Raw genomic sequence first — 20710 nt, forward strand, 5'->3', positions numbered from 1 at the left:
CCTATTCTTATGGATTAATTTTGTCTGCTTAGCTTCAGATGTCATCAATCTCCACTGTGCACAGGAGCTCATTAGACTTAACAGAGATCTAAAGGATCCCTGGTTTATTTGTGATGTGAAATAATGAAAGTCTTTGGTCAGGAGATATATAAATCTTCAAGTATGTGAGAGACAAGGTAAGTGAGGTACTATCTTTTATTGGACCTGCTTCAGTTGGTGAAAGAGACAAAGTGTTGGAGCTTACATTGAGCTCAGGTCTGAGCAGTTATACAGATCACTACATAGTTTCCCCCTTCAATGCTCTCTGTATTCTGCAGTCAGTCAATGCACTTAATACAATGTTAAATATCAGGTAAGGTTTTAATCTCAAAAAATTTTTTTTAAAAAACTCAGATGATTGAAAATGGGGAATTCTGAATCAACAAGCAGACACATCAAAGAAAATTTCCCATTTTGAGTTTTAACATGTTTTCCACCTGCTCTACTTTTTACCATAAGTTTTCATTTTAGATGTTGGCATTTGGTAGTAAATCACACTGATAAACCCTTGCCAGATAGTAATGATTTTGTTTTTCCAGGAGATGCTCTTATTTAATTTTTTAAAATCCCTTATTTTTGTCTGATCCTTTTTTACACTCAGAACTCCATTCTTTTCTTGTTACATGGCTAACTTTCATGTGTTTTATGATTACATCTTGAACATTTCATCGAATATGGCATTCTATATTGTATTTCTAACAGTAGCTGCCACTAACACAAATATGTTACAATTGGTTCAACTCAACACTTTACCACCACCACTCAGCTTCATTTCTGGACTATTCAACAAAGACATTTTTGGAATAATTAACCCAGCTTTTATCCTCCTTAGGTGATGACAGGAACCAGTTTCAAGACAGAGGATAGCAGCCTGGTTGCCATCTTGTAGTGGGTAAGTGTTTTTAATATATAGGTAATGAACAAAACTTTATGCACAGACCAATATATTAGTACACATGTTATTACAGAGGTGTTCATAGTGGCCATAAAAATTAATTTGCTATGTACATTTTCATCTATTAGCTGCCCAGCTGGTTCAAAAGGTTTTATATCATCATTATCTGATCAAACTGTTGCATAAACTCCAGTTTATTTGAATTCAATTCTGTTAAAATACACACAATTTATATACAATAGAATCTCAGAGTTACGAACACCAGAGTTATAAACTGACCAGTCAACCACACACCTCATTTGGAACCAGAAGTACATGATCAGAGAGCAGCAGAGACAAAAAAAAAAAGCAAATACAGTACAGTGCTTTATTAAACATAAACTACTAAAAAAAGTAAAGGAAAAGCAGTATTTTTCTTCTGCATAGTAAAGTTTCAAAGCTGCATTAAGTCAATGTTCCGCTGTAAACTTTTGAAAGAACAACCATAACATTTTGTTCAGAGTTATGAACATTTCAGAGTTACAAACAACCTCCATTCCTGAGGTGTTCAGAAGTCTGAGGTTCTATTGTACTGCTGAAAAATAGATTTGATGACAGTCTTTTACCTACTTTTCATAATACAATCTGAAATATCTATTTGTCTTCTAAAATGTTACCAGACAGGACCAGTGTGAAATGGATCTCTGGTGGTCAATTATTTCTTTGCTTTGATTGGTCCACAATATTCAAACTTAAACCCCAACTGCCTGGGCACGATCAAGGCTCAAGAACTTAATCCAACTCCCATTGTACTCAATGGTAAAACTTCCACTGACTTCAGTGGGTGCTGGATAAGGATCCTGACTCTTTACCCATTTATGTTCCTTCTTTACATGCTGGTGACTTTCATAGTTTCCTTTTTAATGTTCTTGACTTTGGTTTTCTCTGGCAAAACCCTCAAGAGTTTGAAAGCAGGTGGGAGAGTCTGGCCCAGGAATGGGGGCATGGTCACTTCATGGACCATAATCACATACTGGCCTGGAAAAGATAAGGGAAAGTTGGGAATTAAAAATATTAAATGAAGAAGATGCAGAAAAAAAAAGCACAGGGAACAATGATAGAATTGTCCTTGTATCTACATTCCTCCATCATCACATTAATTCTCAGATATGGAAAGTAGTGTACAATGTCTATGAAAAATAGAAAGCAAAAATGAATATTTTTGATTGTTTTCTATTTTTTTAAAGCATAAATATATAAAAAAGATTTCATCATTTACTGGAAAGTATGACAATCTGTGCTGACATATCACAGTACAGTAGATTAGCATATACAATAATCTCCCCAATACACAGTTAAAATAGCAAAAAACCACCACCACCACCACCACAAAAAATGTAATTTAGATGATGATTTATGATCATATATAATTTATAATACTTTATATTTTTATAGGCTCTCAAAGAGTGTAAGAGACTATGACTCTGGTCCTGCAAGCACTTGTGCACATGCTGTCTTTATGCACATGAATAGTGTCATTGATTTCAATAGAACTACTCATAGAATCATAGAATATCAGGGTTGGAAGGGACCTCAGCAGATCATCTAGTCCAACCCCCTGCTCAAAGAGGACCAATCCCCAATTTTTGGCCCAGATCCCTAAATGGCCCCCTCAAGGATTGAACTCACAACCCTGGGTTTAGCAGGCCAATGCTCAAACCACTGAGCTATCCCTCCCCCTTTATTCACGTGTAAAGTTAAGCACATGTGTAAATCTGGAACAGGACCTAAATACATCTAGCCCCACTGAAAAGCAGCCACCTCTGGGAAAAAGTGTGCCGGGAACATGGAGAACCTACCCACAGCACAAAGCAAAATGGGAGAGGAAAAGGGGAAATTTTGACCCAGGACACAGGAACAGACCCTGCCTCTTACGAAAAGCTCCTTAGGATCTCTAATTTCTACAAAGAGTGAACAAAACCTATGGCTGAAGGTTTCCTAAAAGAGAGTAACACAAAGTAACTGCATGGAAGTCAATTTATCCACCTCCGAAGAATGAAAGGTTGAGTTGACTCTATAATCAGCAAGTATGATGTCTTTTGTGAACTATGAAAAGCAGTACCTGGAAATCCATGAAAATCAAATTAGATGTTATGTACTGAAAATAATTTAAAACGAGTATTGCTTTCTACAGACTGTGGGCCTATAATGGTGACACATTTGGGATACAAATGTTTGTCAGCTACTATATATGTTGCTTGGCAGCTGGGAAGGAAAGGGACTCTCTATATACAGATTAATCAGGGTATGACCTTACAGTCCTTTCACATGCAAATCTCCCACTGACTTCAATGGAGATCCACACATGGAGCAAAACAATACAGAATTTTCAGGGCCAATTATAAGCAGCAACTTCTGTGATGTGAACACTTGTCTTCTGGTAATTGGATTATGGCCACCAAACTCATTTCACACAGGCCACTGCCAACCTTGGTTGGATACCAAGTGACAATTTATAGGTAGCAGGTTCTATATCCCATTACTAAGCCTCTGGGCCATGATGTTGTTGTAAGTGAAGGTTTTTAAGGTTTTTTGCAGAAGCAAACACACCCAGGATATTTAGGTTACAGCCTAAAGAATGTCATATTCTGACTGACACTAAAGGCCCTCTTCTCTTTTCCCATCTGCAATGTGGATCTTCACTTCTAGAGGCACTAGAGAGCAGGATCCAAGTAAAGTGTATTTGTCCTGTGTCTTGTTGAAAATATCTGCTAGCTGGTCTATTTCTGCTCTGTTACATTCCTATGCCCAACTAGAGGTTTGATTTTAAATATTTCTGTGCTACTTATAGTATGTGCCTGGAACTAGACTAACAAAGCTGGCAGTTTTTGCTAGTGGTGGCCGTGTATTCCAGCGAGGTAGACAGCGGTGCAGACCGATTGTCTAGCTTTTTAACTTTAAGTGAAGTATTTTGGAACTGTAAATAAAAAAGATTAAGTCTTATACTGAATCATTTCTCTAAAACATTAAGAAGGGGATCCATGCATTCAGTCTGAATGCATCTGATGAAGTGAGCTGTAGCTCACGAAAGCTTATGCTCAAATAAATTTGTTAGTTTCTAAGGTGCCACAAGTATTCCTTTTCTTTTTGCGAATACAGACTAACACGGCTACTACTCTGAAACCTGTCATTAGTTAAAAATGAATTTATTTACCTAGTTACCATGAAGTTTGCCTATAACTAGGAGCATCTGGAGGTGTTGGTACTGCTATCCTCATTTTCTTTACTTCAAGTCCAAAATGTAGACTAACAACACTAGAGGGCCTAGAATGAACTGTTAATAGCTCAGCTCTCTCCACCTCATCCTGCTGTCTCTATAACTACTAGATTCTCAGACACAAAAGTCTCACGAGGCTGTACAAGCCACTAAGGACTGTCAGTGTTTGCATGTTATAGTAACAGAATTATCCAGGATTAGTCAATATAATTTAAAATGCATTAAAGGAGGTTTGCCTTTGCTGATAATTTACTGTACAAAAAAATACACTTTTAGAATGAAATCATGGAAGTGCACAAGAAGTATATTGATGATAGGAGAAAGGAAGAAGAAATATGATTAACAGAGTTCAGAACATAATAATATTGAAGACCTGCAGTTATAATTTCAATAATCTGTTCATATTTTAAAAAACTATTCTGTACTAACATTTGGGCTGAGTTTAGTGATTTCTAGAGCTCACTGAAAGTGAAGGCTTGGCACACACTTTGCAGAGATTCTGACCCAGGCCTTCACCTTTCACCCTGCCTATGGCAGCTCCCTTCTCCTTGGCTTCACCTTGGAGACTCCAGCATTTGCAAAACATTGGTGCCTACTTTCTCAAATGTATCATAAGTCTGATCCATATCGCCCTCATCCTCAAACTACTCCCCTGGTTCATCATTCATTTTAGGATCCAGTTCAATACTACCTTTCTTTTCAGCATTCTCCATAGATTTTGCTCCAACCTGCCTTAAAGACTCCACCTCTTTCTCTTCTGCCTCCCTGCTCCAGTGGCTCATCTAGCACAACCCTCCTCTTTGACTGTTAAGACAACTACCCTTCCTTTACTGAGACAGTCTATAATTCTGGAGCTTTAGCCATCTAGAACAACCTTCCCACATAATGCTGTCTTATAGACCCAATGGGCCTGATTCTCATTTACACAGTGGAATGCAAAGAGGCCTTAAAGTGGGTTGAAATGTAATGCTACAGCAGTTTTAAGGAGCCTCAGTGTAAATGAGAATCAGGCCCAATCTGTTTTCAAATCTTAACTGAAAACTTCTCTCTTGTCCCTTGCCTATATCTCTGAATTTCTCTTCCCTTCTGCTAGTACTTAACTTTGCCTTATTAAACTTTTTTTTACACATTTTGGGAGAGACTTTGCATGAAAAACACCATACAAAATGAAGTGCTGTGCTGTATAATTGGGATTAATAATAGTAATAAAATCGGTGTATGCTTTTAAAGCAGTCACCAAGGTGCTATGTAAACAGAGGGTAACTGCATCTGCCATTTAAGCAGTTACATTTTGGCTTAGATAAGAAACACCACAAATAAAAGACTTTCAGGAAAGAAAGTTATTTGCCCCTTTTATTGCGTGCAAAATGCCTGGAGAGTTTCAAAGCAACAGGAACCATTATAAAAGTGAGTGGGAAATAAAATAAAAACGTTTTGTTGCCTTAGAAACAGTCCTATTCTTCTTACTTTTCCTTTGTGACATATTAGCCTTCTGTATGTTTTGGCACCAGAAAACATATTAAAACAAGATGGGAAGGGGGGAGGTGTTAGTTCTTTTTGCAGAGACTGGGAATTTCTCTGCATATTGAAACTTATATCTGTAGGAATGGGCTACACTGTAAAAAAGGAGCAAGAAAACAGAACTAAGCTTCTTAAATGTTCAATTTAAGTCTGTGTAGAGCAATTAATCCTGAAAATTTCCTACCATGGGAGAGTGTAAAGACTCCAGGGCTGTTTTCTGGCTGCCGATGCAAGGGGCTCCCATTGATATCAATGGAAGTGGTGTGCTTGGTGCATATCAAAAGCCAGAATATGACTCCAAATGTATTCTTGCAAAACAGAACAAAGCCCATTGGGACTGTAGACAATGAATTTCTCTCTGCCCAGCCGAATATTTCTCTGGGATATGAGAACTGTAAAATAAGTTTAAACTGTTTTTTGGACCAGTAAGTAGACAAAACTTTATCTGTATAACAGATCCATATACAGATTGTGGACACAAAGTAATAGCATAATGCAATGTATTTAAACTGGTGAGAAAATGTCCAGGCACTTGCAAGAAATGGAATTTTGACTGAGATTAGATAATTGATTTTATAAATACATGTTAATTTATGATTACATTTCTCACAATGCAATTTATGTAGTGTTCTATTTAAACCACACAAGGATTAAAATTGCTTGGTGCTTTATTAAACTGAATGTATAAACAGAAGAGCATAGTCAACAGACGTAGCATGGAAAGAAAATTGCAATGATAATGATTTTATATAGAGATTGTGACTTTTATAGTAAAGGCTCTCAAAGCACTTTAGAAACTATATGAAGGCCATAGGAATCACAGCTGATATAAAGCCACTTCAGTACGAAGTACAGAATCACACAATAATTTAGGGCTGGAAGTGAAGAACACTGCATGAAATTGAAATTACGGGGGAATTTAGGTAGGCAGGATGTTATTACTGAAGCTGGAATGTGGCCAGGACACCTGGGTTAACACCCTAGTCTTGGAAGAAGTGCTGTGAGACTCTTACTAATCTATACTAAAGATAAGCAACATTTAAAAACAAAAATGGGCCATTCAGCACCTGAGCTACAGTTTTAATTGTCCCTTTTAGTACTGCATCTAAGTGTGGAAAGAAATATGTAGTCACAACACAAAAAGGTGGGAAAGATAGCTTTTCAACCCAATCCCCAGAAAGAAGTATAAAGTACAGCACAGCACCATTTAGCAACGTAACGCAGCATTGAAAGTGTATTCTTCTAACACTCAGAGCTGCTGTGTGATCCTGCACCAAGTGCACACAGATTTCACATTACCTGGAATGAAATGTCCTTTCACACATAATGTCAGGATGACTGTAGAAAGTGAGAGGCAGACCAGTTGAAAGTCTCTATGTAAAGGGAAAAAATAGGGGTGATGTGCTGGTAGGGGTCTTCCATTGACCACCAAATCAGGATGAGGAGATACATGAGGCATTTTTAAAACAAATAACAAATCCAATACACAAGACCTCGTAGCATGGGAGAAATTTAACCACCCAGACATCTATTGGAAAATTAATATGGCAAAACACAACATTTTCAATAAGCTCCTGGGATGTATTGGGGACAACCTTTTGTTCAGAAAGTGTAGGAATTAATCAGGGGACCACCATTTTAGACTTGATTCTGACCAACAGGGAGGAATTGGTTTAGAATCTGAAGGTGGAAGGCAATTTGGATGAGAGTGATCATGAAATGATAGATTTCATGATTCTAAGGAAAGGAAGGAGTGAGAGCAGCAAAATAACAACAATGGACTTCAAAAAAAGATTAACAAACTTAGAGAATGGGTAGCTAAAGTCCCCTGGGAAGAAAATCTAAGGGATAAAGGAGTTCAGGAGAGCTGGCAGAGTCTCATGGAGACAATATTGAAAGCACAGCTGCAAACTATACCACTGTGAAGGAAAGATAAGAAAACATAGTAAGAGGCCAATATGGCTCCATCAGGAGCTCTTTAGTGACCTGAAAATCATAATGGAATCCTACAAAAAGTGGAAATATGGACGAATTATTAAGAAATACAAACGAACAGCACAAGCATGTAGGGGCAAAATCAGAAAGGCTAAAGCACAAAATAAGTTACACCTAGCAAGGGACATAAAAGACAATAAGAAGGGGTTCTTTAATATATTAGGAAAGAGAAAAATGAGAAAGAGAAAGATGAAGGAAAGTGTATATCCTCTTCTTAGTGGGGAAGGAGAGTGAATAAACTGATGACAACAAGAAGGCTGAGGTGTTTAATGCCTGTTTTGCTTCAGTTTTTACTAAAAAGTTAAAACACACCTCGAAGAACACCAGTTACGAGAAAGGTAACTGTCTTTTCTTCTTTGAGTGCTTGCTTGTGTCCATTCCATTGTAGGTGAAGGTGGGTAGGAGTTCATTGACATATTGATTGCAACACAGCTCTGCCAAATCCAGCGGTATCTCTTGCTTGCTGGGTGATGGCGTAGTTCATCGTGAACGTGTATACCGAAGACCACGTTGTGGTCTTTCAGATGTCCTGGATAGGGACATGCGCCAGGAAGGCTGCCGAGGATGCTTGATCCCTAGTCCAGTGGGCTTTCACTATAGGCAGCAGCTCGGCCTGAGCCAGCTCATAACAGGTCCGGATGCAGGTGGTGATCCAATTCGAGACCCTCTGCGAGGACACCGGGAGACTCTTCATCCTGTATGCTGATAAAGAGCTGGGTCGTCCTGAAGGGCTTGGTGCACTCCAGATAGAACGGTAGGGCGTACCAGACATCCAGACTGTGTAGCTGCCTCTCTTTATTGGTGGAGTGCGGCTTCAAACAGAATGCAAGGAGAAATATATCCTGGTTGACATGAAAAGGGGACACCACCTTAGGCAGGAAAGCTGGATGAGGTTGCAGCTGGACCTTGTCCTTGTAGAATACCATATATGGAGGCTCCAAAGTGAGGGCCTTAATCTAGCATCCCACCTCACCAAGGTAATGGCTATAAAGAAAGCAACTTTCCATGACAGATGGGAGATGGAACAAGACCCCATAGGCTCAAAGGGCGGGCCCATGAGCCTAAAGAGGACCAGGTTGAGGTACCATTGGGGAACTGGGTACCAGACTGGCGGGAAGAGCCTCTCAAGGCCCTTTAGGAACCAGATAGACATCTCATGTGAGAACACTGATTGGCATGGACATGCGGGTGGAAAGCCGATATGGCTGCCAAGTGCACCTTGATGGAAGAAAACGTGAGGCCTTGGTGCTTTAGGTGGAGCAGGTAATCCAGGATGGACTGCAGAGACAACCGGGTTGGGGAGATAATACGCTCTGACACCCAGCAGGAGAACCTCTTCCACTTTTCCAGGTAAGTTGCTCTGGTGGGGGGCTTTCTGCTTTCCAAGAGAACCTGCTGTACTTGACTAGAGCAGGCCTGTTCCTCTGGGTTCAGCCACGCAGCAGCCAAGCCATGAGGTGAAGAGTGGGAAGGTTCGGGTGTAGGAGCCGACTGAGGTCCTGCAAGAGTAGGTCCAGGTGGCTGGGCAGTGGCCATGGAACAGCCCCAGCCAGGTCCATGAGTGTGCCGAACCAGTGCTGGCAAGGCCACGCCAGGGAGATCATAATGACTTGCACCTTGTCCCTTTTGATTTTCAAAAGGACCCTGCTGATCAGCAGAATCGGTGGGAATGAGTACATCAAATCCCCCGCCCTGACAGGAGACAGGCATCGGAGAGGCCGTCCCTGCTGAGGCCTTGGAGAGAGCAGAACTGATGACACTTCCTGTTCTGTCTGGTGGTGAATAGTTCCACTTGGGGAGCCCCCCAGTTCTGGAAGAGTGCCCGCACAACCTCTGAGTGGAGCAAGCACTCGTGGTGGGAGGAAAAGGACCTGCTGAAGCGATCTGCTAGCGTGTTTTGGACAATGAGGAGATACAAAGCTTCCAGGTGGATCGGTGCTGGATGCAAAAGTCCCATAGGAAGAGTGCTTCCTGACAGAGAGCCAATGAGTGGGCTCCCCCTTGCCTTTTCATACAGAACATCGAGGCCACGTTGTCTGTCAAAACCTGCACTACTCGACCGGACAACTGAGGCAGGAAGACACTGCAGGTCAGGCAGATGGCTCTGAGCTCCTTGATGTTTATATATAATGCCAGCTCCTCTGGAGACCATGTCCCCTGGGTCCACAGCATACCGAGATTTGTTCCTCAACTGAGGTCAGAGGCAGCCGATATCAGGGAGACCATGGGACATGGACTGTTGAATGGCACTCCTTCCAGCACCAACCTTGGGTCAGTCCACCACTGCAGAGAGATAAGTACCTTCAGCGGGATGGTGATGACCTTGTCCAGGTGATCTCTGGACGAGGAATTGAAAGGGCCGCAGTCTGAGCCTCCCATGGAAGACGACGTAAGTGCATGCTGCCATGTGACTCAATGGTCTGAGGCAGACCCTGGCCATGGTGAGGTAGAGAGGAGTAAGCTTGCTGAGGCAAGGAGACGTTCCAGCACTGTCACTGGCAGAAAGAAGGAACTGAGGGGGGAGCTGGCAGCATCCCTTATACGGCAGCATACGCGTGCCACTCCAGAGGACATGGATCTCATGGATATTACTGAGGGAAAAACTTCTGGCACTGGTGTTTGTGGCAAGCACACACACCTCCAATAGAAGGGACATGAGCAAGCACTGGAAGAAGAACAATCAGTTTGTAAGGACCTAGAGGATAACAGGGTTAAAAGGAATAGCCAGCACAAATATTTTAAGCTAGATCCAAAAATACTGCTCCCCGCTGCCAAGTCATGGAACTCAGAATCAGAGCCCAACATGCAGACACACTGTTACAAGGCAAAATACAAAGAAGCGACAAATACAGCAACATACCCTTTCCCTTGCCTTTTAATTCAGTGTGAGATGCAGTTGTAAGGACCAACGCCCAACAGCCAAGTTTGACCGACCCATATATTCAGGAGCAAATCCACCATCCCCTGATATTTTAGTTGCTTATGCTGCTGGGGCTGAGTCCTTCGTAATGCAGATTTCTTATCATTTCCCTTATAGAATAATTCACATTTAACCCCAAAAGGTGAGGCACTTGGGCATTTACATTAATAAAGAGGGTTAAATTGTATCTTGCCCTGCACAGTTATAATGGGGAGCTGGAGAGCACAGGAGACTTACTCTGTATCCCAGTGTAAGCTCATCGGTGCCATGCAGAATGCTGTCACAAGCGCTCCCTGACAGAGTGGCTGGCTAGAGTGCCAGTGGCACTCCAGGGACCTCAGGGGGTGTGGCCAACTAGGCTGAGTACGGTCAGGCCATACCCTAAGCACCTGCTACCTGCTGGGGAGGAAGAGTTCATCTTGCTAGTTTCTGGAGAACCTAGAAGAGCTGCTGCTAAGTAAACTCCACTGGAACCCCCCGAACCATTCTTTCAGTGTCAGGGCAGGCAGTATGACTTGAACCTGTGCTGACTGTTACAGCTCTACCCTCTTCTTCAACATTCTTACTGAAGTAGAAAACAGGATGTAGGCCTTTAATATGTTGATGGAAGTTACACACATGAATGTAGAGGAGAAAATAAACTTGTGTATCCTTTTACCCTTAAAGCAGATGTAAGACTTTAGAGGCCAAATTTTCAGCTTGGCTTCAAAGCACCCACTGCTCATACAAAATTTCAGAGATGCACATGTGTAAAGCAGGAAATTAGGTATATGTAACAATTTGTTTGCTTGCAGTATAATATTCAACTACAAGGAGTCTTTGTGTGAACCCTGGTAAAGAAGGGAATGCAATCTGCATGCAAACCTATTTGTGTCTGCAGTTGTAACTGCATTCATGAATAAACAACCCTTGGTTAGAAAGATCTGTGATTTAATATATCACAATAGCCCCCACTTCTTTAATAGATTCACAGGTTCCAAGGTCAGAAGGAACCATTGGGATCTAGTCTGACCTCCAGTATAACACAGGCCATAGAACCTCCCCCCAAAAATTCTTTTAGAAAAACATCCATCTTGATTTAAAAATGGTCAGAGATGGAGAATCCACCACAACCTTTGATAAGTTGTTCCAATGATTAATTACTCTCACTGTTAAATATTTAGGCCTTATTTCCAATCTGAATTTGCTAGCTTCAATTTCCAGCCATTGAATTGTGATATACCTTTCTCTGCTAGAGCGAAGAGCCCATTATTAAATTTGTTTCCCATGTAGGTACTTATATACTGTAATCAAGTCACCCCTTAACCTTTTCTTGGTTAAGATTGAACTCTTGGAGTCAATCATTATAAAGGCATATTTTCTTTATCCTTTAATCATTCTTTTCTAACTCTCTCTAATTTATCAACATCCTTCTTGAAGTGTAGCCAGTACTGGACATGGTAGCAGGCAGATACAAGAGTAAAACAACCTCCTTATTCCTACTCGAGATTCCCGTTTATTCATTCAAGGATCGCATTAGCCCTTTTGACCACAGCATTGCACTGGGAGCTCATGTTCAGGTGTATATCCACCACAACCCCCAAATCTTTTTCAGTCACTACTTCCCAGGATAGAATCCCCCATCCTGTATATACGGCCTACATTCTTTGTTCCTGGATGTATGCATTTACATTTAGCCACATTAAAACACATACTGTTCGCTTGCACCCAGTTTACAAAGTGATCCAGATCCCTCAATATCAGTGACCTGTCCTCTTAATCAATTACAACTCCCCCAGTTTTGGGGCCATCTGCAAACTTTATCAGTGACGATTTTATGTTTTCTTCCAGGTCATTATTAAAAAGGTTAACTATTGTAGGGCCAAGAAATTATTCCTGCAGGACCCCAGTAGAAACACATCTAATCCATGACACTGAGTATCTCAGTGAAAAATTAGAGACCATGTCTGAAAATTCAGCTTTAAATGTTATAAAAACTCAGAGTAGACAAACAGACAGAAAGATAGAGTAGGTTCTTATATGGTCCCCCATTGCATATGATCAGAGTGCCTTCCAAGAATTTAAAATGATCATTCCTATCTACCATCTATTCCTAAAAATTAATATGTTAAATGCATTTCTCCAGCCTTATGCATTAATAAAAGTGTGTTCTCTTCAGCTAAGGAGAAGCTGTAAAACTTTAACTTTGACAGTATATCTTTCAAAGTACACAAATATTATATATTCCCCCCAAATGCAGTAGCTTTGCAGTCAAATAATATGCACCATAGCTTGCCTCTAAAATAATTTTAAAAAAATATCACAGTGGATATGATAGCTTTTGAAACATTGTACAAATACCAAGTACGAACATTTTACATGTTGAAGAACTGCCCCAATACATTAGAAAAGTTTTTCCATGTAAGGAACAATCTTTAAATATTTAAAATTACACCTTAAAGCATGTTTTGTTGGCCTCTCAGGATCTAGTATAAAGCTGTGATCCCTCAAAGACGTGCTTTACTCTGTGGCCCCACTGACGTCAGTAGGGCTAGTCTCACAGTGCATAAAATTAAGCTTGTTCAGAAGCCTTTATAGGATCATGGCTGAAGACTGCACTACCACTGCCAGTTGTTTTTTGTTTATTTGAACACAGTTGTGCCTTTAGCAAACATTCCTGCAATAGCCACATTGTTTGAAATTCAGCTCTCATTAATTGAAACTAAGAAGCATAACAAAATTTCTAGGGAATTATTAGTGTGTGTTAGGCCCCATCCCCATCCTTCTCATACATTCTATATGTATAATATTAGAATTACATGCTATTTCCATGTGCATGACCATCAGGACAATGTTATTTTCAAAAACTGTTCCTTGGTGTGGTATTAATTGTAAATGCATAACAATGGGCACTGGACAGTTGGAATGCATTTTTCCACGGTTAAGGAAGCCCTTAGATCAGTTGTGTTTTCATCAAATATTCTTTCCATATTTCTATTTGCAAATTTCATTATTTCCCTCTTATTGCTTACATACGCACACATTATGTTCCTTTTACTCTTTCTCCTCTTTTTCCTCCAAAAAAAAAATCTGCCCATAAAAGGTCTCAAAAATGTTCTCAGTGCAGAGTTGGAGGAACGAAGGTGCATACTTAGATGTACCCCAGGCACCAAAGCTGAGGGAAAAGGAATCCTCTACTCCAAGACATATAACAATGGATCCAAAAGCCCTGCCTGTCTTCATTGCTACTCCAAAGTGCAGGAAATCCCAGAAGACCACAGATCCAGAATTTGCAAAATTCTGTGCTAGGTTCTACCATTCAGGACCCACACCAGTGTACCAGTTCCAGAGCTGCCATAGTCCTCTGTGACCATGGGCAAAGAAGAGCAGGTATTGCCTTATAACAATCTTTAAAGTAATAACAGTTTCTCCACAGACTTCCCCACAAACCTCAGTTCAAGTGTACTGAAATCTAACAGCTATGTGATGGGTTGTTAACCACACACTTGCCTGGAAAGGGTTAATGTGGATTGAGAAGGGGGCTAAATAACCTGGCAGGCCATAGCTAAAAGGGAAGTCAGGTGGCTAAGTAATTCCCTGAATGAGTGAGGGAGCCCTGCTGATGAGGAACAACCTGGGCAGGATTTATAAAGGCAGGAAACTGGCGGGGGAGGGGGGCCCTCATAGGAAATGGACTGAAGTCACTCCCTGCAAGCAACCTGTAGGTTTTGGGCTACAGAGAAAAGAAGTCTGCAGTTGGGAGTGCCAGGTGGCAAGGAAAGGGCTCAGGGAAAGGCAGTAAGGTCCAGGATGGAACAGACCTTGACTGCTGGCTAGAGAGTTCCTGAGCTGGAACCCAGAGTAGAGGGCAGGCTGAGTTCCCCTGCCAGCCACTGAGGGAATGGCACTATGAGACAGCAAATAGGAAGACTGCCCACGATTGTTGAAGGAAGACTGGTACCCCAGAAGGGGAAAACACGTATAGTGACCTGGCCAGAGGACCAAGTCACAAAGAGGAGGCTGCAGCACCCGGACTGAGAGAGGGACTGCAGACCAGGGAGAGATGGCATGCATCCGCGGGAATGGGCATTGACCTCGAGAAGCTAATCCCCAGAACGGCCAGGAGGAGGTGCCATCCTAGCGGTGATTGGAGCACCTTGTCACAAGCTAGGATGAAATGTTAGATTTTTCAGACTATGTGCGGAACCTTATGGCAAGTGTTACTATACTGATGGTTAAGGTTAAGATTTTGTCACGGGTATTTTTAATAAAAGTCAGGGAGAGGTCGTGGGCATTAAACAAAAATTAATGGAAGCCTGTGACCAGTCCCTGGCTATTACTAAAAATAGTGTGTGGGGATGAGAGGGACTAACAAACGGGGGTGCCGGTGGCTGCTCCAGCCCTGGCAGCTGACTGCCGGCCGTTACTCCAGCCCTGCCGCTCTGGCGTGGGCTGAAGCCAAAGGAGTCATGGAGGTCTGTTAAAAATCACAGAATCTGTGACCTCCGTGTCCAAATCGTATCCCTACCAATGGTTGTCAAATGGTTTAATTCTGTGACCCATTCAGAGAAAGATATTCGTATGGTATCGCTCTACTAAGTGCCCAAATCGCTCATGGCTTGGGTTCTCAAGTTTTTCATTCTGTGGAGTACCAGAAATTATATCCTGCCCTGCAGCTTGAGAAGATGCACATTGTTAACAGCGAAGATCATTAACTAACAATTGGAATAATTTACCTAGGGATGTGGTGGATTCTCCATTACATGAAGTCTTTAAATCAAGATCAGTGTTTGTCCTAGCTTAAATAGAAATTATGGGCTTGATTCAGCAATTATTTGGTGAAATTCTCTGGCCTTCCATATGCAGGCGGTCAGATTTGATGATCATAATGGTCCCTTTTGGCCTTAAAAATCTATGAATTTATGAATCTATGAAAGGCTGTTAGGTTTTTTTGTATACAAATCTTCCCCTCCCTTATTTCTCTTCCCATCTGTTCTGAAAAATACAATGACATTTGAAACAGGGAAAAAATAATACAATATCACATCTCTCTATCTGGAATTTGGTTTCTTTAAAGCACTGCAAAGCAGTACAGTATAAAATGTCTTTGCTACTTTTTAAAACCCATCTAAATACAGTGTGGGAAAATACAGGAGGCAGTGTGTTCTATAATATCATGCAAAATCAGCCCCATTCATTTGAATGGAATTCTATATATGGTAAGGGGTTTCTTGACAACAATGTCAAGAAAGGTCATTTCTATGTTGTGGAGTGTTTTCTTGACAACAGTGAAGCACAGAGCCCTGAAATGTATACCCTGGATGTATAAAAAGTATGCATTTGCTATCTTAGCAATTTTTGTACTTGAGATCTCTTTACATTTTACTGTTTATCCTATCTCAGAAGCTTCTGTTAGTGCAGAATGCATCAACTGGCCTGCTTAGAGTAACCAACTGCTGGAAGAATGACATTTCTGGACACATGGACATTGTCCTAGTTTCCCACTGGGTACAATTCCCTATCTGGTGGAGACATGGCTATGTAAGAGACTGCGGATGAAATCCTAGCTTGATTGGTGTCAATGGCAAAACTCCCATTTATTTCAATGGGATAAGGATTCAACCTTGCACCTCTTCCTATGCACACCTTTGTGGCAGCAGAGATCAGGTCTTGCTGACAATCCCTGAGGTTGAAAGGCAGGGTATCCTCAATGGAGAGTCTTTGGCTGCGGAACTCACTCTCCCTGGTGGTCCAACAGAGAGACCAAGTTATTTTTGTCTGGTGCATGCCTAATCTTTTTAGCCAAAACTTCCCTTGACCAGATCAAAAACTATAAAGGCACTTTCTTCTTTTGTTTGTTTTTTTTTCTCGTTTTTGGGAGTGGGAGTTGGCAGGTGGCTCATAAGGAAAGGGTTAGTTCTGCTGTAAATTGTGGGCAGTTATATATGAACATTTTCCTTCCACATGTGATGTTTCCAGGTGCCATGTAGTTGAGCATGTTATTTATTACTAAACTAAAAATATAAGATCGTCTCAGTTGCATTAGGTATATACCAGCAATGCTTAGGAGTCTTCTTTAGAGCACGCAAGCCTTTATGCTGACAAGTACTTAAAAATCATTTAAAATTTCTTTGGCACAAGCTTTTTCTCCCATTTTTGGTCTCCACTGTTTCATTGGTCATATATATATATGGGTGTGCAAGTATATAAGTTAGAGATGTAAAATATAGTGTTTTGGGGCCATCTAGTTGCTCATCCTACATTGGGCTAGCATAGAATTGTTTCTTACATCAAATCTTGTAGTACTTTGCCCCGCCTAGCTTTATACTCCTGATCCTACAAAAACCTAAACATATGCGCAATATTTTTGCATGAACAGTTCCATAGATTTCAGTGGGGCTACTCTTATAAGTAAAGTTAAGCACATGAAATAGCATTTTCTGGATCAGTCTCCAAGAGCCCAGTCCTGGTGCATGCCAAGTGCTCTGAACTCCCATTGATATCAGATCAGGGAGGAGTGGATCCCAAACAACTCAAATTCTGAGTTTCTTCATTTCAGTCTCCTGTACTGAAAGCAACTGCATTTGCTACTAATTTCTGAGCTTTAAAAACATCAATGTGAAGCACAGGATAACTGCAGACAGACAAAAAGGTACATTAATCAGGTCACGATGGTACAGATACAAGTATTTTCAAACCATAAAGAAGATGAATGAAATTTATGAATGAATTATTGCAGCTCCCCAAGAAATCACTTCAAACCACCATTAATAATATAATTTTTCTTACATAGAATTATTCTCGGTTTATAAAGACAGGCTTTGTAACCTCCTTAATCTTTAATAGAAACTGCAACCATTAATATAAGCTTTTAAAGTATCTACAAATTAGCCTTCTTATGTGATTCTCTCGCTTTTCGATGGACATTTTTGTGGATCATAAATAACAGTAACATTATCATAAAAGCTAATACTACTGTACTTAAAGAAAATCATTATGTAAAGGTTTATGAATTTTTCAGCTATTAATAGACATAAGTTAATGGGCCATAGGCTTTCCAGAATATGATACCTGATATTTTTTCATCAATGAAACTTTCAGAGATGCAAAAACCTTCAGAGGTCACCAACTTTAAAAATGAAAAAGAAAGTTATAGCTTTGTAGTAATGAGTATAAAAATGAAATAGACACATGAAAGAAAATATCGCAGATGACAACGATCCTTTGAGTAGACCAGTCAAATCAGGGACTGAAATCTGTCCCGTCAACAACAGAGTCAATAAAGTCAGAATTATAATATGCAAGATCAATCAGATAAGTTTTGAAACAGCTATTCTTGTGTATTTTTAAATTCAAGATACATAGATTTTTAAGCAGAAGGGACCATTATGATCACATAGTCTGAGTTGGTGCAATTGAGCTATAGGATAATTTAGACAGACATCCAATCCAGGATTAAAGACTCCAGGTGATAGAGAATTTACCACAGCCCATGGCAATCTGTTCCAATGGTTAATTACCTTCACTGTTAAAAATGCACATCTTTGATAACAGAACAGTAGTTAATAAAAACTGGTCTTCCATTTCATCACTGAGTCCCTGTGCCTGAGAAGCTTTAAGCACAGAACTGCAGAAACATCCTTCACTGTCAGCAAAAGAGTGAGAGTACTAGGATACCAGCAATCTTTTTGGTAAACACTCACAAGAATAGTTTTCATAAATGGATACGATAATAAGTACTTGGTTTTTAAAATTAAAAATGTAATTATTTATAGCATATGAAAAAAAAGTCTCTCCCATCCTTTCCAATCCCAGTAAGACACTTTCTCAATCTTTCCCCTCCAATCAGGAGATCATAATGTGCTGCCTCCCACCACCCTACCAACACACCTTGGACACCAAGGACCAACTCCATGGCTTGTGTAAATAGGTGTACCTCCACTGATTCAACTCAGCTAGACTTATTTACATCAGCTAAGGATTAGCCCCAAGAGAGCAGGAGATCTGATCTCTCAGAAGATCATGAAATAGCAGAATACATTGCTAATTCTACTTAACTGTGGTGGAAAGGGCAAGCATCTCTTCAAATGCAGATTTCCTGGTCTATCACCATGCTATTGCCACACCTCCACAATCATTGAATTTTTTTAAAGTAAGCTCCTAGTATGAGAGCTCCCTTCCATATGTGATTCTGTTTTCTTTTTGGTGTCACTGAGAGTGTGAGGTTAAAAGGCGTCCATGACCTTGCTTATAACCAGATCCAAGATAAATCATAATTGTTTTGGTGGACACCAAACAAACAGTGATTTAAGTACAAGAGAATCATGATTCACTACGGAGGAACCTAAAACTATTATCATTTTGTGATAGACACAATGTTGAAGAAATCACGTGTTTTGAAACAAAGCCCTAGGAAATTAGGACTAGCCTGCCACTTAATGGTCTGAAAATGTACTAAAAACAAGTGGTCATGATCCTCATCATGACCTAGTTATTTGGATCCTGAAATTACACTGCTACTCAGCTTCCAAAACACTTCACTTGATAAAAAAGAAAAGGAGTACTTGTGGCACCTTAGAGACTAACAAATTTATTTGAGCATAAGCTTTCGTGAGCTATAGCTCACTTCATCGGATGCATCTGTAGCTCACGAAAGCTTATGCTCAAATAAATTTGTTTGTCTCTAAGGTGCCACAAGTACTCCTTTTCTTTTTTGCAAATACAGACTAACACGGCTGCTACTCTGAAACGTCACTTGATGTGTATGATAATGCAGACAGCTCGAAATCCTTACCTGGCAATACTCTAGAGTTCTTCATGGGGTGCTGATCCTGTTTTGACTTGTACCCTTTGGCTGTCACTTCAGACCTGCAGAACACAGGAAAAAAGCATAGCTATCACAACACTTCTACTGATAATGATACTCAGAAATTAGAGCTGGAGAGCCACCATTACAAGATACCGGACTGTCTGTTACAATATACTTATTACTGCTTTATCCAGTTTCTAATTTTTCTATATCATATCTTTTAGCAGCATTTGAAACAGCCATCCACGTATCTCAATCTTAAGTATTATTATTAACCAAAGTAACTGAATTCCATAGCGGGATGAAGGAATCTGAGCCTGATTCTCTACTGATCACTCTCCTTACAGTGTGTATGGTAACACACATTGTTTCACGTTCTCTATGTATATAAAATCTCCCCACTGTATTTTCCACTGCATGCATCCGATGAAGTGAGCTGTAGCTCATGAAAGCTTATGCTCAAATAAATTTGTTTGTCTCTAAGGTGCCACAAGTCCTCCTTTTCTTTTGCACATACAGACTAACACGGCTGTTACTATGAAACCTGTCATCTTAAGTATGTTCACATATAGAGTGATCAGAAAACCCATCAATCAAACTTACATTTCTGAACCACTTTTCAAGGAGACACTCCAAAACTTGGGAAAAATAAGAATATTAAAAGAAAGCAAAAGCCCTAGATTTAATACAATTAGTCTCACATACTCTACCTGGCCTGAGTATCATGACAGTACTGGCTAGAGGAAATCAGAAGCAAAGGTATGCTTTATAGGTCCAGTCCTGCTCCCACTGAAATAATTACCAAAACTTCCATAATGAAGGATTAAACCCCCATAGGCTCATGTGCATGCTGATTTTCAGGAAGTTTTTACCACTTTACAGCTATCTCATAGCAGAGCTCATACCTGATACACTTGACCCTTTCAGTGTGTATTTGTTGGAAAATTAAGTTTTGCTTTGTGCACTTACAAGGTTAGCTTTAAAAATGGTTGATGATTCCAATATTCTATTAACCAAAGTAACTGAATTCCATAGTGGGATGAAGGAACCTGAGCCTGATTCTCTACTGCCCACCATGGGTATAAATGGATGCAATCATTTACACTCATGCAAAGGGAGTATAAAATGCCCACATTGTACAGTTGTAAATGACTGCATAAGGTTGAAGGCAGTAGAAAATCAGACCCATAGAACCAGACCTTCAGATTGTGCAAATAGTTACAGCTCCATTGATTTACACCACATGAGGATCTGGCCCATGTGTGCAAATGTATGTGACTCTTTATACCCCGATTC

General features: G+C 40.4%; 1 protein-coding gene across 2 annotated transcripts in view; it reads right to left on the reverse strand.

Annotated features, from left to right (window-relative positions):
• Positions 1–202: 202 nt before the first annotated feature.
• The window catches only part of MORN1 (MORN repeat containing 1), a 108048-nt gene continuing 87540 nt past the window's right edge, over positions 203–20710 (reverse strand). Inside the window, exons 13-14 of one of the 2 annotated variants that reach the window (XM_038376328.2) lie at positions 19400–19473; positions 203–1951 (exon numbers count right to left, since the gene is read on the reverse strand). In XM_038376328.2, the coding sequence (XP_038232256.1) occupies positions 1803–1951; positions 19400–19473 (223 nt within the window). In that variant the 3' untranslated portion in view covers positions 203–1802. The remainder of the gene's footprint in view (positions 1952–19399; positions 19474–20710) is intronic. The other variant, XM_043499796.1, reaches the window with a different exon arrangement.

This window comes from Dermochelys coriacea, chromosome 18 (assembly GCF_009764565.3).
Source record: "Dermochelys coriacea isolate rDerCor1 chromosome 18, rDerCor1.pri.v4, whole genome shotgun sequence".
Lineage (NCBI taxonomy): Eukaryota > Metazoa > Chordata > Testudines > Dermochelyidae > Dermochelys > Dermochelys coriacea.